This window comes from Lotus japonicus, chromosome 2 (assembly GCF_012489685.1).
Source record: "Lotus japonicus ecotype B-129 chromosome 2, LjGifu_v1.2".
Classification (NCBI taxonomy): domain Eukaryota; kingdom Viridiplantae; phylum Streptophyta; class Magnoliopsida; order Fabales; family Fabaceae; genus Lotus; species Lotus japonicus.
The window spans coordinates 85,645,115-85,660,652 of record NC_080042.1 but is presented as its reverse complement, the minus strand read 5'-3'; the positions used below and the strand labels follow the sequence as shown (position 1 = coordinate 85,660,652).

At 35.1% G+C, this 15,538-nt stretch overlaps 1 protein-coding gene across 1 annotated transcript; it reads left to right on the top strand.

The window, feature by feature from the left end:
* The first annotated feature begins 6,003 nt into the window (after nucleotides 1-6,003).
* Nucleotides 6,004-12,622, top strand: LOC130740401 (homeobox-leucine zipper protein REVOLUTA-like). The gene is made up of 18 exons (XM_057593000.1): nucleotides 6,004-7,148; nucleotides 7,240-7,399; nucleotides 7,487-7,572; nucleotides 7,660-7,750; nucleotides 7,905-8,000; nucleotides 8,120-8,233; nucleotides 8,309-8,392; nucleotides 8,491-8,646; nucleotides 8,726-8,800; nucleotides 9,106-9,212; nucleotides 9,342-9,525; nucleotides 9,872-10,060; nucleotides 10,304-10,384; nucleotides 10,619-10,753; nucleotides 11,016-11,344; nucleotides 11,665-11,770; nucleotides 11,919-12,068; nucleotides 12,193-12,622. Exons 1-18 carry the CDS (start codon nucleotides 6,913-6,915, stop codon nucleotides 12,343-12,345), a joined length of 2,532 nt encoding a protein of 843 aa, XP_057448983.1. The 5' UTR covers nucleotides 6,004-6,912; the 3' UTR covers nucleotides 12,346-12,622.
* Nucleotides 12,623-15,538: the final 2,916 nt, after the last annotated feature.

Below are 15,538 nucleotides of genomic sequence, written 5' to 3'. Positions count from 1 at the left end.
CACCTAAAGTTGAAGCATATGAGGTTGCATTAATCGGGGATACCCGATAGAAGACCCCATGAAAGAAAGATTAAGGATTCATATAAATCACTAAATGATCCATTCCCAAAATCATGTCTGAGTGGTTTTTAATAACCCTCGTTCCCATCTCATGCATGGGGAATACTTCTCCAATATTGGGTCTCAAATGGGGTAGTCCTTACAGGGACTCCATCGTTTGGTGAAAATTGTCATTCTTATTATTGCATGCAATTTATTTTTAGTTATGTTACGTCTCTATCCTTTGGAGAAGATAACTTGATCCAATGTACTACATATAGAATTTGGATAGTTTAAAAATGAAATGTTTTAATCATTTAAAACACAATTTATTTTCATGTCATGAACCAAATTTCTATGAGTCCATATCAATTTTTCATAATAAGAACTAGTAGATGTGGAAGTGTACCCGATGAATCCATTGATTATTGATGATTGCAAGATGAAACATATTGAATTCAGGATGGATGGTTGATCTTCTAGATTGTCAATGTAAGAAGTTCTTAAGTATTCTCTAGAATGGAGGAAGAGAAACATTTTCATGACATTGAAATCCAGGGATCATGACCCTTATTTATAGAATAGTTGTACTTTCAATTTGACCCTCAACGAATTAAAATGTCATTTATGCATCTACATAGTTAATTCTTTGACAACTGAACAAAGATTGATGTTCACCCGAAGGGTGTAGAGTGTAGGCCACTAGAGAGAGATAAGAAGAGATGAGAGATAAATGATAAGTGTGATATATTATGTGATGTGATCGAAAGAAAGAGATAGAGAGAAAAAAAAAACTATGTCTTAAGATGTCTGCACATGATGATTTATGAATCATTGCTGATGAATACTCTTTAATCCTAAATACCTTACTTCCAAATTATATTACTTTATATATACTTCTATAATAATTTTTAGCTCCACATTTAAATAACTACATGTGTGATTTTATTCCAACACTACATACCTCAAATGGTTAAACCATACGTTTGTGCTAGGTTGGTCCACTTTCAAGTTTGTCCGCGACACCAACTTAAGAAATACAGGCGAATCCTCAAATCACTTCCTAGATATTTCAAACATTACAAATAGAGGAGAAAACAACCAAACATTACTTAAAAATAAAAGGTTGTTGATCACAATTGAGGTTTGTATACTTTGTTTGTTTTTTGTAAATATATTTTTTGTGAATACATATACTTTTGGTCTTAATCAAGGTATCCCCACAACCGACAGTTGTGAGACTAATCCCTCGCGCCACGGTCAGCGCACTAAGCGGTAGAGAGCTGATCAATGAGTTTTTTCTATTCGCAAGAGTATACATACAATATTCTTATTTTACTCAATCATAAAGTGACATGATTGTCAAAGTTCATTTGGTGCATTATGCATTTTTTTTTTCTTTATTTCTTATGAGTAATAGGAAACTGACTCGTTAAGAAAATCTTAATAACTTTTGTAGTGGATCATTTCACATTTATACAAGTTATGATTATTCAAATTTCATTGATTTTTCCATAAGCAACTTCTTATTAAAATCATTCTCTTCTTTATAAAAAAATCAAACAATCAAAAGCTTAAAAAAATAATAATAAAAAGAGTCTGGTCAGATGTGTCTGAACAACCAAATATACTTTGATTATTCACTCAAATGAAAGCAGATCTTTGATTTAGATCAGGATCCTCTGTACTGGATCATATTCACAGCACCAAATGAGGCTGCCCTATATATAAAATCAACTTTATCAAAAAGATTATTTTCGACTTCAAGTGCTAAACAGCAAAATTTTAATGTTATCTCTGTCGTTGCTTGTGATGCAATAATACAAAAAGTTAGACAAATTATTGAGTATAATGAGGAAAATACTTATATAAGTAATTTAAAAATTTATACATCTACTATGCTGTATGTCTGTCTGTGTGGGATTTATGAGACCACGTGACACTACTTTTCCCGCATGCCATAAAAGCAGCTAAATATGGAAATGACACGTCATAGTTTATTATTTTTTTTATTAGAGTGTTCACAACTGATAACTATAATTAATTTATCGTCAAACAGATACTAACACTAAATAGTAAATAGTTGATCATGAAATATACTTTATATCCTTCAACTTCATGATTAAATGACAAAGTGAGCTAACAACTACGTCACAATAATTATCATAAATAAATTATTTTGCATAGGAGGAGGACTAATTTTGAGCAGTACAAATGGTTGAATTCAAATTTATTTAAAGAAAAAATGTGTGATCATCTAAAAAATTCACATCATTTGCATTTTATTATATACTTTACTTTATTGGTGGTAATCCCTTTTTATTTGAAAAAAAAAAAAAAATCTCACCGACCACAGCTAATATGCGCCGACTGATTCGTCTGCGCCGGAAGTTATTTATGACCAACTTCATTTTTTTTATGTGAAAAATAGGCCAAAGTTAAAATATTAAATGGAGAATAAGCAATCTATATATTCAGAATTGAAGTTGACTAAAGTCTTCAATGCTCTGCATAATGTTGTTTTATTTAAGGTTTAATTTTCAATCAGATTTTTACTTTTCTTACCCAAATTCTTTCTTATAAAAAATTTGACTGCTTTATTGGATGTATTATTTTATTATCTATTACTGTTATTGGAAGTGGAAGTATGGTCCCTCATATTTTGTATTTTGGATTTGTCCTTACCTTACCAGAAGAATCTCGACACTGCCATTTCCATTATTATCACTGTAACTTTCTATTTATTCCTCTTTCTTTTCAATTAACAGCTACAAATAGCATTGATTTATCACTTTGTTGATTGGATTGGATTGCATAACATTCCAAATTTGAAAATGATTTGTTATAGATAATATAGATTAGCTACAATAACTAGTCCTTTATCCTTCTAAAGTAATAATTAAGAAGTATAAGATCACATTTGACAGCAAATATTGATTGGTCAAGTACACCAATATACTTTAATCTTCTCTGCTGGTCCAATATTATAATCAATCTAGGTATTTGAAGATTAACATATCCAAATATAAATAACTTCAGAAGTGTTTCAGCCTCTCCCTAGCTTTTAATGTGGATGAATAATGTTTAAATAAAGGTGTTTGCTATGGTACCTTAACGTAAATTAAGGTATGGTACCCAAAATGAGATAATTTAATAATAAAGAAGCATGCACAAGTTATAATTTTGATGTAATTTTATTGTAGTGATGCAACGTTTCATTCTTAGAGACATGAGATTTGTAAATTGTGTTTTTTAGGCCTTGTTCATCCGTCAATCATGGTCATTTTGCGCGCATCTCAACCATCATCGTTCATCTCTACAACTAAACCATTTTTCATTAAAAAACAAATTTCATGAGATAAAATTAATTGAATAGTAAAATGAAATGCGAAAAATGTAAAATTTACCTAAAAAAATATAATAATTATCTATTAAATTACTCAATACGGGTACCATACCTAAAATATTTTATGGGTACCACATAATTTACCTTAAATAAATGGGTTGATAATTGTATCCAAAATTAAAATATAACATTGTTGGTCCGCTAGCTTATGGGGTTATTTAGTTTCATCAAATAAATTAGAGAAGCCATAATTATACACACAAGTATCATAGGATAAAACTTCTTTGGCAATTAGCATTCTCATACATCAAAAGAGTTGAATGATGATAGAGAATAAAGTGAAATGATCAGTGATGTGATATATATGCAAAAATGCAAATGAAATGAGATGAAGTATGATATGAATGATCATAACTAATGTAGTTATGTTCTTCTATAAAGCACTATACCTCAATGTGATGGTGCACAATGGTGATTGCAATTGGAAGTGTGGTGGAACAAGATAATTTTACAGCGAAGAGACACCTGCAACGGGCACACCACTCAAGTCGATAAAAGAATCAGAGAGAAATCTTTAAATCTCTACAAGAGCAAAGTGAGAGCAATTATGACAATGCATAACTATTAGTGTTGATCATGTTAAAAATTCAAGTGTGAGTTAGAGTCTCACATTGGTTAAGTGTCGGTGCTGTGAGAATTTTATAAGAAATGTGACTTGTAAATTCAATGTCTTAATGTTCATAAATATGTGGTAAAAACATCTCATGGCGGTCTTCAGTTTTGGCTCATGGGTGCATGATTTCATGCTTTGGGCTCACATGTCTTCCCAACAAGTAGTATTAGAGTCGATGAATGATGTAGTCATTATAAAATGAATCGAAGAATGGTGCAAGCAGAATGGAGCATGGTAATGTGGTGGTAACTTTCATTTGAGGGATATAATGTTGAGAATTTAAGTGTGAGTTAGAGACCACATTGGTTAAGAATGAGTGAGGTGAAGACTTTGTAACACATGTGACTCATAAACTCAATATCGTAAGGTTTTGGATAAAGATGTAGTGTCAAATCTCTTGGTGGTCTTCCGTGTTGGCCCATAAGTGCGTGGTCTCATACTTTGGACTCCCCTATCTCCCCAGCGAAAAAACCTCTATTTATAGAGATTAGTGTGATTAAACAACAAAATTACAGTGAACAACAGTAAGAGTGTTAAATATTTGTCATGTTATTATATAGCTGGCTTTTGATGTGTTAGCTTTGCTTGAATGATCTTAATTATAACTTTAACAACTCAACCTTTTTTCAACTAGTTGGTTACATTAGTAAAAGTTTTCCATTGGTCATCTTAGCCAATCAACTTGGCGTTCACTTAGTTGTAAGTCTTCTGGTCTAACAAGGTTCTTTATCCATAAATTGTAAGAAAGGTGTTTCATTTTCTCAATTTTAGATTACATCTTCTTTTAAAAGAAAAGAATTGGGTAGATAAAATGCTCAAGGAATAAGTATACATTTTAACTCGGGCTTGAGGAGAAAGTGAAGAAACAAGTAGAAGTAACGTTGAGAGATGACTTAACTGATGAGTATTCTTTGATCGTCCTTGATTTTTCTTTTTTTTAGCTCCTAGTTTATAGTTTTTTCAGTGTTTCAGATGTGGGAACAATACAAATTTATTTTACTTAAACATATTTATAGTCCTTCTAAATATAACATGTTAGCTTTTTTCTTTTGTATATCAGAAAAATAAATTATACCCTTTAAGGATTGATTCCTGGACCTTCCTTCCTCCTCAATCTGTATCTCTTTAGCTCTCCCCACTTGAATTATCATTTAAGACTAACATATGATGGTTTATTCCATAATACAAGTATTTCTTAATTTTTAATACATTGAAATGTTTATTGTTATCTGTTTCAGTTATGATCGTTAAGTTTTGCTCATATGGCTCATAAATGATGACTCGCCATTTATGCTTGGAGTTATTTTTTTTCTATCTAATTTGGCACTGCCAGACCCACCCATATAAACAAGGTAAATTTGGATGTTGTTGATATTTTGAGATGAGTAATATGAAACAATGACGACGAGGACTATAGCGAAGTGGAAGCCATGGGGTATGGACGGGTGGATCTCGCTGTGCCAAATTAGAAGAAAAAACTCCAAATAAGCAAGGTGAGCCATCATTATGTGAGTCACATTAATAAAGCTTAATGAGAAAGACTAAAACATTTAGTAATGTATATTTTCATAGAATAAAAACTAACATTTTTCTTTTCAGGAACTACAACTAAAGAATTGCTATATTTTTAGGAGATTAATGGATATGTGTTGATGGTGTAAAAAAGTTGCACACTAACATCTACTCACATAATGTCTCATATGACAAAGTGGTTGCTTTTTATTTAATTTTAATTAAAATAAAAAGTAAAATTTGATTGATATAAATTAATTAAATGTATGTATATAATAATAAGTGAGAATTGAGATTGTGGGAGAGGGAAGGGTTGGTGAATGAAGGCGTGAAAAGTGGGTCCCAAGAAGTCAATTCGAAGGAACAAAGGGACAATGACGTAAATGCGCCGAAAATTATAAACAAAGAAAAAAACAACCTCATTGCCATGTTCCTCGTTCTGCGTGCATCAGCTTCAGCTTCAGCTTCTGTTTCCTCTCTTCATTCATTCTCAGTTCTCACTTTATTCCTCTCTGCTCCATCTTCATCTTCATCTTCATCTTCATCTTCTTCCTCCTTCATCCACCATGCTTTGTATGTAGTGTTTCTCCTTCCTCACTCTCATGCTTCAACTTCAAACCAACAACAACAACATCACCATTCACCATTAACAAGGATAAGGACAACAAAGGACAATAACAATTTCACTTTCCCCCCACAAAGCTAAAACCCCTCCTACTACCTATTCCTTCCTTCTTCCTCAAGCTCCCTTCTCTCTTTCCTTTCCATTTCCACTAGAATCTGGTTCAAAGCTAGTTCATATTTTTCATTTTTCACTCTCTTTTTTTCCATGGATTATTATTCCACTTACCTTTCTGTAGAACTAGAACCCCCTAATATTTTGAGACTCTCTGCTTAATATGCATGTTGGTTTTCATTTTTATTGAAGTGAAAACAAAAAACAAAAGGAACAGTGAAGGGTGGAGGTGGGGTTTGTTTGTTTCCTTTGTGAAGAAGGAGATTTTCTTAACTTTTTTCACAATTTGGAACCATTGGGTGCAAGAAAGACAGTTTCTTTTTCATCTCTGAGCTGGTTTCCTTCCTTCAATTTGAGTACCCAATAGCGGTGGTTGCACAAAACTACACTCTTTTTTTCTGTCTCTATTCAATCAAATTATTCTCTTTTCACACCCCATTTTCCCCTTAAACACTGCCTCCATCCAATAAGGCCAAAGCTTTTTCTACAATTTCACATGCCAAGGCACTACCTTAACTAGTTTAGGTGCAAGAATCTTCTTGTTGTTCTTGTAGCTTTCTTTGTTTGTCCTTCAATTGTGATTTATTGTTGTGGGAGTGAAGAAACATGGCTATGGCTGTGGCTCAACATAGAGGTGAAAGCAGCAGCAGTGGTAGCATTGATAAGCACCTTGATGGTGGGAAATATGTGAGGTACACTGCTGAACAAGTTGAGGCTCTTGAAAGGGTTTATGCTGAGTGCCCCAAGCCTAGTTCCCTCAGGAGACAGCAACTTATCAGAGAGTGTCCTATTCTTTCCAACATTGAGCCTAAGCAAATCAAGGTTTGGTTTCAGAATCGCAGGTAAAGCTTCACATCTTGTAGATTTTCAGAAGTTTTTTTTTGTGATTATGGGGGTTCGTGAAATCAGGACTTAGATGTTTTGGTCTTGCAGGTGTAGAGAGAAGCAGAGAAAAGAGGCTTCAAGGCTTCAGACGGTGAACCGAAAACTCTCAGCAATGAACAAGTTGTTGATGGAGGAAAATGATCGGTTGCAGAAACAGGTATCACAGCTTGTATGCGAGAATGGGTTCATGCGGCAACAATTGCACACTGTAAGTTGATATTAATGGCTTTTGTATATTTTATGTCATGATGTGATGAAATTAAGTGCAGTTGATTTGGTTGTTTGATCTCTGCAGACACCAGGAGCAAACACTGATGCTAGTTGTGATTCGGTGGTTACTACTCCTCAACATACCATGAGAGATGCTAATAACCCTGCTGGGTAATTTTGAGGCTCATGAAGTGAACTTTATGCTTTTTTTATCATGAAGTTTTCCATAATTAGTTTTTTCTATCATGATCTTTGCAGACTCCTATCAATTGCAGAGGAGACTTTGACAGAGTTCCTTTCAAAGGCTACAGGAACTGCTGTAGATTGGGTCCAGTTGCCTGGGATGAAGGTTTTTTTCTTTTTTAATTCCTAATTGTAATGATCGTGGCTTCAAGGAGATAATTATTATCTATTTCATGATGATACTTTGCTGATTTGAATACAAATTAAAAAGTTTCTTCTACTGAAGTCACTAATTATCTATATTCAATTTTTTTTGTCAGCCTGGTCCGGATTCGGTTGGGATCTTTGCGATTTCACAAAGTTGCAGTGGAGTGGCAGCCCGAGCCTGTGGTCTTGTTAGTTTAGAACCTACAAAGGTGAACTTACCCTTTTAAATAAGTGAAATTATGGTTTTACAAAATTTTTTGTCCTTTCTTGGTATGCAAGTTGAGCTCTGTAAGATGTTTGAATTTCTGAATCCCTTAATTTTCAATAGATTGCAGAGATCCTTAAAGATCGTCCATCTTGGTTTCGGGAGTGTCGAAGCCTAGAAGTTTTCACAATGTTTCCTGCAGGAAATGGAGGAACCATAGAGCTTGTCTACACTCAGGTGAGCTTCAAATGTTAAATTTGACAATTCTGTTGTTTTATTCACCCCTGTGAGTAAACTTTAAAATTGCTACAGACGTATGCTCCCACAACACTGGCTCCTGCCCGGGATTTTTGGACTCTTAGATACACTTCAAGTTTGGACAATGGCAGTCTTGTGGTGAGTATTATTATGCATAGATTTTTTGAAGTCTACCTTTGAAGGGAGATAGGTTAGTCTGCTTTGCTCATGTGTGAAATCTAATTCCACTTTTAAAGGTTTGTGAGAGGTCTCTGTCTGGTTCTGGCTCGCGCCCAAATCCTGCTGCTGCGGCTCAGTTTGTAAGGGCTGAAATGCTCCCTAGTGGCTACTTGATTCGACCGTGTGATGGTGGAGGGTCAATTATCCACATTGTTGACCACCTAAATCTTGAGGTTCGACTTCTTAACTATGAACTAATGTATATTTGTATTCCTTTCTATGTGCATTAATTTCTTTATTGTTTTCTTCTAGGCATGGAGTGTGCCAGAAGTGTTGCGACCACTTTATGAATCATCGAAGGTCGTAGCTCAGAAAATGACAATTGCGGTACGTTCACTGTTGTTCATTCATAAAATAGGGCTGCAAAAATTGGTTGACCAATCTTATTATTCTGAACATTGTGCAAGGTGAACCAGTCTCTTAGAAGTTGAATCTAAGTTTCTGGCATTAAAATCTTTGGATTACATGTTTGCATATCTTTTTTCTTTCTTCTTTTTAAGTTTTGTCATTCTTTATTTCAAATTTAATGAGCACTTCACTTGTTTTCTGGACATATCTTCACTCAATGTGATTCCCACCTTCTATGCCTTCCTCTAAGAAGATAGGTATTAATCTGATAGATTTTGTGACAGGCGCTCCGATATATCAGGCAAATAGCTCAAGAAACAAGCGGTGAAGTGGTATATGGATTGGGTAGGCAGCCTGCTGTTCTGCGAACCTTCAGCCAAAGATTAAGCAGGTAGCTACATGAAACAGTTTGTTTCCTTGTATTCTATTTTTGCCTGCTTCTAGAGTAATAATTTTTACGCTCTCATCTCTGATTCACTTTGAACTTTTTTGGTTGTAAATTGATGCATTACACTTACAGAGGGTTCAATGATGCTGTAAATGGATTCAATGACGATGGTTGGACTGTACTGAACTGTGAGGGTGCTGAGGATGTAATCATTGCCGTTAATTCGACAAAAAATTTGAGCAGCACTTCTAATCCAGCAAATTCCCTCACATTCCTCGGAGGAATTCTCTGTGCCAAAGCTTCTATGTTGATCCAAGTGAGTCTTGAGAACTCAATGTCATGATACTTTTCTATATTATTGTTTTTGGAATGCTAGTTTTTAATGATTCTAAGATAAGGACATGTTATGTAGAACACCTTTGTAGCGGCTACTTCCCCTTTTTGTAAATGGATCTCATATAGTGTCCTTTGCAATTGCATCATATGGTGTTTGTTAACAAGTAAAACTATTCCATGGTAGGTTGTTTGCCAATAAAATTCTTCGGCAAAAGATATTTCACTCATATGCTCATGGACACAGAAGTTGATCCTGCCTTGTATATAGCTAGCATTCACCTCTTTGAAATGTTGTGTAACAAGTCATAATACTGCTTTACTTGCAGAATGTCCCACCTGCCGTTTTGGTTCGCTTTTTGAGGGAGCACCGGTCGGAATGGGCTGATTTCAATGTTGATGCTTATTCAGCTGCATCACTGAAAGCTGGCACCTATGCCTATCCTGGGATGAGGCCTACAAGGTTCACTGGAAGTCAAATAATCATGCCTCTCGGCCATACAATTGAACATGAAGAGGTATATTTGCATTCCCTTGCCCATACAAATGCCAGATTGAAATGTCTTCACTTTTTCAAGGAATCCATTAGAGATTTTGGGTAGCATGGCGAGTTATTTGTCAATCCTAAGATAGTGACTGCATATTTACTTTGTGCCGGGATGTTTTTAACATGTATGTGAACTGCATGTTATGCTATCCAGTCATTTAAAACACCTGTACTTTCAAACAACATTCTTGATGAAGTTGTGTCTGCATTCCAGATGCTAGAAGTCATTAGACTTGAAGGCCACTCTATAGCTCAAGAAGACGCATTTGTTTCAAGAGACATTCATCTCTTACAGGTGATGCCTTGGATTCTTTTTAAAATGTTGTACATCATCTGTATTCACCTCTTTTTTACTTAAGCTGAGTCGTGTGAAGTGTGAATATATGATTTCTAGTACAAATTGCTATTTGTTACAAAGGATGTAACGATATTTAGCATATCTTGGAAAAGTTTAGGTTTACAAATTACAAGAATGTGGTCAATATAGAGTTATGTACTAACTACCAAGGTACTTTCTTTTTGGGTGCAGATATGTAGTGGAATTGATGAGAATGCAGTGGGGGCTTACTCCGAGCTCATATTTGCTCCAATCGATGAAATGTTCCCAGATGATGCTCCATTAGTTCCCTCTGGTTTCCGCATCATCCCATTGGATTCAAAACCAGTTGAGTTTTGCTCTTCTGTATTTTCTGTAACGAGCTATTTTTTCATCTTATTCCCTGTAGTACGCTAAAATGGATTTCAGAGTTCAGATTACTTAATTTCATGTTCTTACCTAGAAAGTCAGGAATCTCTCTGGTGTTAGAGTGTGGAATTTGTATTCAAACAATGACTATAATTTGAATGTTTGCTAGTTAGAATTGATGAACTGTTACTTATGTCCATGTATGGTTCCCTGTTGTGATGTTATTATGTTCATGTTTTAGGGTGATAAAAAGGACGCAATGAATTCAAATCGGACGCTGGATTTGACATCTGGTTTTGAAGTGGCTCCAGCAACAACTCATGGTGCAGATGCATCATCTAGTCACAACAGATCAGTTTTGACGATTGCCTTCCAGTTCCCGTTTGACAGCAGTTTGCAAGATAATGTTGCAGTCATGGCACGCCAATATGTTCGCAGCGTGATTTCCTCCGTGCAGAGGGTTGCCATGGCTATATCTCCATCTGGTATAAACCCAACTGCTGGATCAAAACTTTCTCCTGGTTCTCCAGAAGCAGTTACACTAGCTCAATGGATCTGTCAGAGCTATAGGCAAGTCTACTTATCTCTTTCTATCTAGAAATTGATACAAGCATGCTACAATAAGTTGATTAAATGGGTGTTTGAAATTCCTTTAATTATTGATTATGAAGTCAGAATCAATTCTGGGAATAAGCTTGTGTCATGTGTGAGTAGCTTTTCTATTTCAAAATTGATTTTGATGAGAGAAACTGATCCGAACATGCGAGAAGAGGGTTGAGCATTATGTAGTGTAACAATTTGATTTTCTTCTGTCATGGTGTTCGCCTTGTATCAAATGATTCACATTGGTATGTCTAATATTTCTGCCTTTCTCTGTTCTCCAATTTCAGTTACTATTTGGGGACAGACTTGCTGAGATCAGATTCTCTTGTTGGAGATATGATGCTGAAACATCTGTGGCATCATCAGGATGCTGTTCTATGCTGTTCACTGAAGGTACGTTTGTGATTTCATTTCATCTCTCACAATGGAGGTAATGTGATCTTTTTGTTCATTAAGGTAGTTAAGAATTGTATGTGTGCTTGATATCCCTCTAATGCTTGTCACGCGAGATTAATGTGATTTTCCATTTGGTATTGTTCAGTCACTGCCTGTGTTCATCTTTGCAAACCAAGCTGGCCTTGACATGTTGGAAACAACGCTAGTGGCCTTACAAGACATCACATTGGATAAAATATTTGATGAGTCTGGACGCAAGGCATTGTTTGCAGACTTTGCTAAGTTAATGCAGCAGGTGATTTCAAGAACAAAAACGCATTTAAATACTAACATATTTATGCTAAAAAAAGAGACTATAAACCTAGGCTTTCATTTAGAAAATGGCTGAAAATTTTCATTTTTCATCATTGTTCCATCAGGGGTTTGCTTATCTGCCAGCTGGGATCTGCATGTCCACGATGGGGCGGCATGTTTCATATGAGCAAGCCATTGCATGGAAAGTGCTTACTGCAGAAGATAACAACACTGTTCACTGCTTAGCTTTCACTTTCATAAATTGGTCATTTGTATGAAACCACATTTCAAGTGCCCTTCCTTTTCCCCACTTGAATATGAAAAAAAATTAAGGGGTGAAGAGGAAACGATCAATTTGGAAGAGAAAAGAAGTCCGAAAATTTTGTTCATATACTATTGTTAACTCAGGATCAATCAGGTTTGAATTTAATTAGATTTAATTTATTTCTTACTAGTTGCACTGACCAAGTTCAATTAATCTTGTAAATTACTGCTAGTGAGTGCTTGAGTGGGGACTCAAATTGTCAGGTATGGAGTTACTTGTCTTTGTTTGTAGTAGTGTCTTCAAACTCAAACTAGAATACAGCATGCGTGTCTGAATTTCACAGTACCCCTTTGATTTTTGTGGGTAGAGCTACCTACCCTTTTCTTGTATTGATGATTAGACAAAGTTCAGCTTCAGTAATAGTTATGGCAGCAGACTAAAATATAAATGCTTCAGTAATGGCAGAATAAGGATTTGTAGGGCAGAATAAATGCTTCAGTGCACTTTAAGAATGTGCAGGGCAAATCGTAGTGAAGTGCAATCACATTAATTACTAGTGAGAGTGATGATAGTAACATATGAATATCTCATGTATGTGGTTGAGACAGACATGCAAGACTGCAAGAGTTAAATTGGCAAAGTTGTAAAATCTTTTCATTGTTAGCTGGTCTATAAATTTATCCTAGACCTAAAGTAGACCACGGTTACAATAAAGATATGATATGATATTAGGAGGGGTGAAAAGTGAATCACTTGTTAGGCACGGTTCGAGCATTACAAGGAGAGGGTTGTAACTTGTAATGAGCATGTCTCCCTGTGGCCTGTGTTCAGTTGTTTATTTGTGGCTTTGTTTAGACTTTTGATTCCTTGGTTGGGGGAATTTGAAGAATTTTTTTGTTTAACATTTAAATTGAAGTTAAAAAAAAAGTGTTCTAGCCTCAATTTCCAAACACAACGGTACTTTTCTATACAATTTCTTATTATAAGTCCCATTATGTGATTTTTTCCCTATATATAAGTCACTTTCTAATATTTATGAAGCATGATTTCAATAATAATAATATTTAGGAAATATTAAATATTTTTTCCAAATTTACCCTGAAAGCTAGTTTAATTCAACCTTGTAATACAATCCAAACCAACCTTTGAAAAATCGTTAGTAAGAAAAAACCTTTGAAAAATCTCATTTTCTTACTTTGTTTTCACTTTTCATTGATTGATTATTATTGAATTTACCATAGCTGCGCTTTTTCATAGGTACGGTATTTCAACTAGACTATCGGTTACTTGTTGGTATTAAATTAGAAGTAACCTCCATGTGAATGAATGAAGTTCACTTGCAATGGCCGACAAAAGATTAAATTAATGAAGGATCATTACCCAAATTAAGCACAACCTTTCAATCCACGCAATCCGTTGCAAAAGATAATAATACTACTTTTCAAAGTTAATGGGACCGACCACTTCAATCAATGGAGCTAGTATCAATCAATCTACAGTTTGGTTTTCTAATAAACCTGCCAGATCAATGAGGTTCACGAGTTTTATGCATCTGATGCATCCAATGTGCTAATTATATATTTCATCATGTTCTCTTCAAAATTCAGGGTTAGACTCAATTACAAACACACAATCTAGCTCCTAGCCTCCTAGTATTGGGAATGTTTGGTAGAAGAAATCTTTTAACATTTTTTAGGAAGTGAAGTTGAGAAGGTTACATTCCTAAGTTTTGTGCAATCTTTGAAAAATGTATTATCGTTGAATATCTAGAAAATTTGAACACGCATATTTTGTCATGTTTTTATTCCTAACATTGTTTGGTTGGAGGGAGAGAAAAGGAAAATGAAGAAAAACGCGCAAATTGAGGTGTGAATTTGATTTTTACCTTAGTCTAAATTCATTCCACATTTTCGTCTTAGAAAAACATATGTTTGGTAGGAAGGAGGGGAAAGGAAAAGGAAAGAAAACACACAAATCTTTTATTCCCATGATAATGGAAGTTATTTTTTAAGACAATTTCTCATTTCTACCATATTTTATCACATGTTTTTCTATTTTTTATTAATTTTATTTTTTAATTAGATAAATTTGAAAATATTTATGAGAGTGTAACACATCTACCAAACAAAATTATACAATTTACTCAGGAATAAATTATGCATGAAAATATAACATTCCCGAAAATCTATTTTCAAACTCTACCAAATGTCATCTTAGTGTTAGAGTGAAGATATCTTAACCATGTTTACATTGATCCTCTTATAGGATTAAGGATATCTATTGGGATTTTGTCCATTGGGTGTAATCTTTGGGTGATTTATGTCTTTAAAATGGCATAATGATTGGTTAATGATTGTGTGGTTATAAACTAGGGATGGCAGAGAAGCCCGAACCCATGGGCACCCGACCCGACCCGATTTCTTGGGTGAAAACCCGAGTTAAATGGGTTCGGGTTCGGGTTTTACCCGATCACTTTTGGGTTCGGGTTTGGGTTTGGCCAAACCCGCACCCGAACCCTACCCGAACCCGGATCTGTATAAGTGAAACCTAAGTATTCTGCTTGTGCAGTACAATATATGCAGCATCTTGCATATTAATTTAACAGTAACATGGCAATTACAATGTTACATTACATAATATAGCTCTCTTCACAGTCTTTTTCAGGTCGGGTTTCCGAGTTCAACTGTTTGTTTGAGGTTGTGTGCGGGTGTGGGTACGGGTCGGGTGAACCCGAAACCCAATGGGTTCGGGTGTGGGTTTAAGTTCACCACCCATTTCGGGTTCGGGTGCGGGTGCGGGTGTGGGTTTTTGATTTCGGGTTTGGGTTTGGGTTTGGCAAAACCCGCATCCTACCCGACCCATTGCCATCCCTATTATAAACTGACTATTAATTTAAGAATTACATAATTATTAGATTCACGTATGTCACACGTGTTTATTGGGCCTCAGATGTCTCCTGGTGCTTAGGCCAGACTACCTAGGCGTTAGCTCAATAGGCACACAAACGCTAACTTGGTGTTTAGGCCAAACTATTGTAGGTGGTAGCTCGGTAGGCATGCACGATAGCTCAGCTCACATCTCATGACACACTTCATCACAAGTTTAATCACGACGAGGAATCTTTATATCACAGTTCTTGATCTTTTCTCTATTTTATTTTCACTTAAAAAGATGTAAAAATGAATAATAAGTTGTTCTATTCCATT

Coding starts and splice junctions, on each gene's coding strand:
- LOC130740401 (XM_057593000.1), top strand. CDS start 6,913: ATGGCTATGGCTGTGGCTCAACATAGAGGTGAAAGCAGCAGCAGTGGT. Junction 8,001..8,119: donor TTAGTTTAGAACCTACAAAG/GTGAACTTACCC, acceptor AATTTTCAATAG/ATTGCAGAGATCCTTAAAGA. Junction 8,801..9,105: donor CTCAGAAAATGACAATTGCG/GTACGTTCACTG, acceptor ATTTTGTGACAG/GCGCTCCGATATATCAGGCA.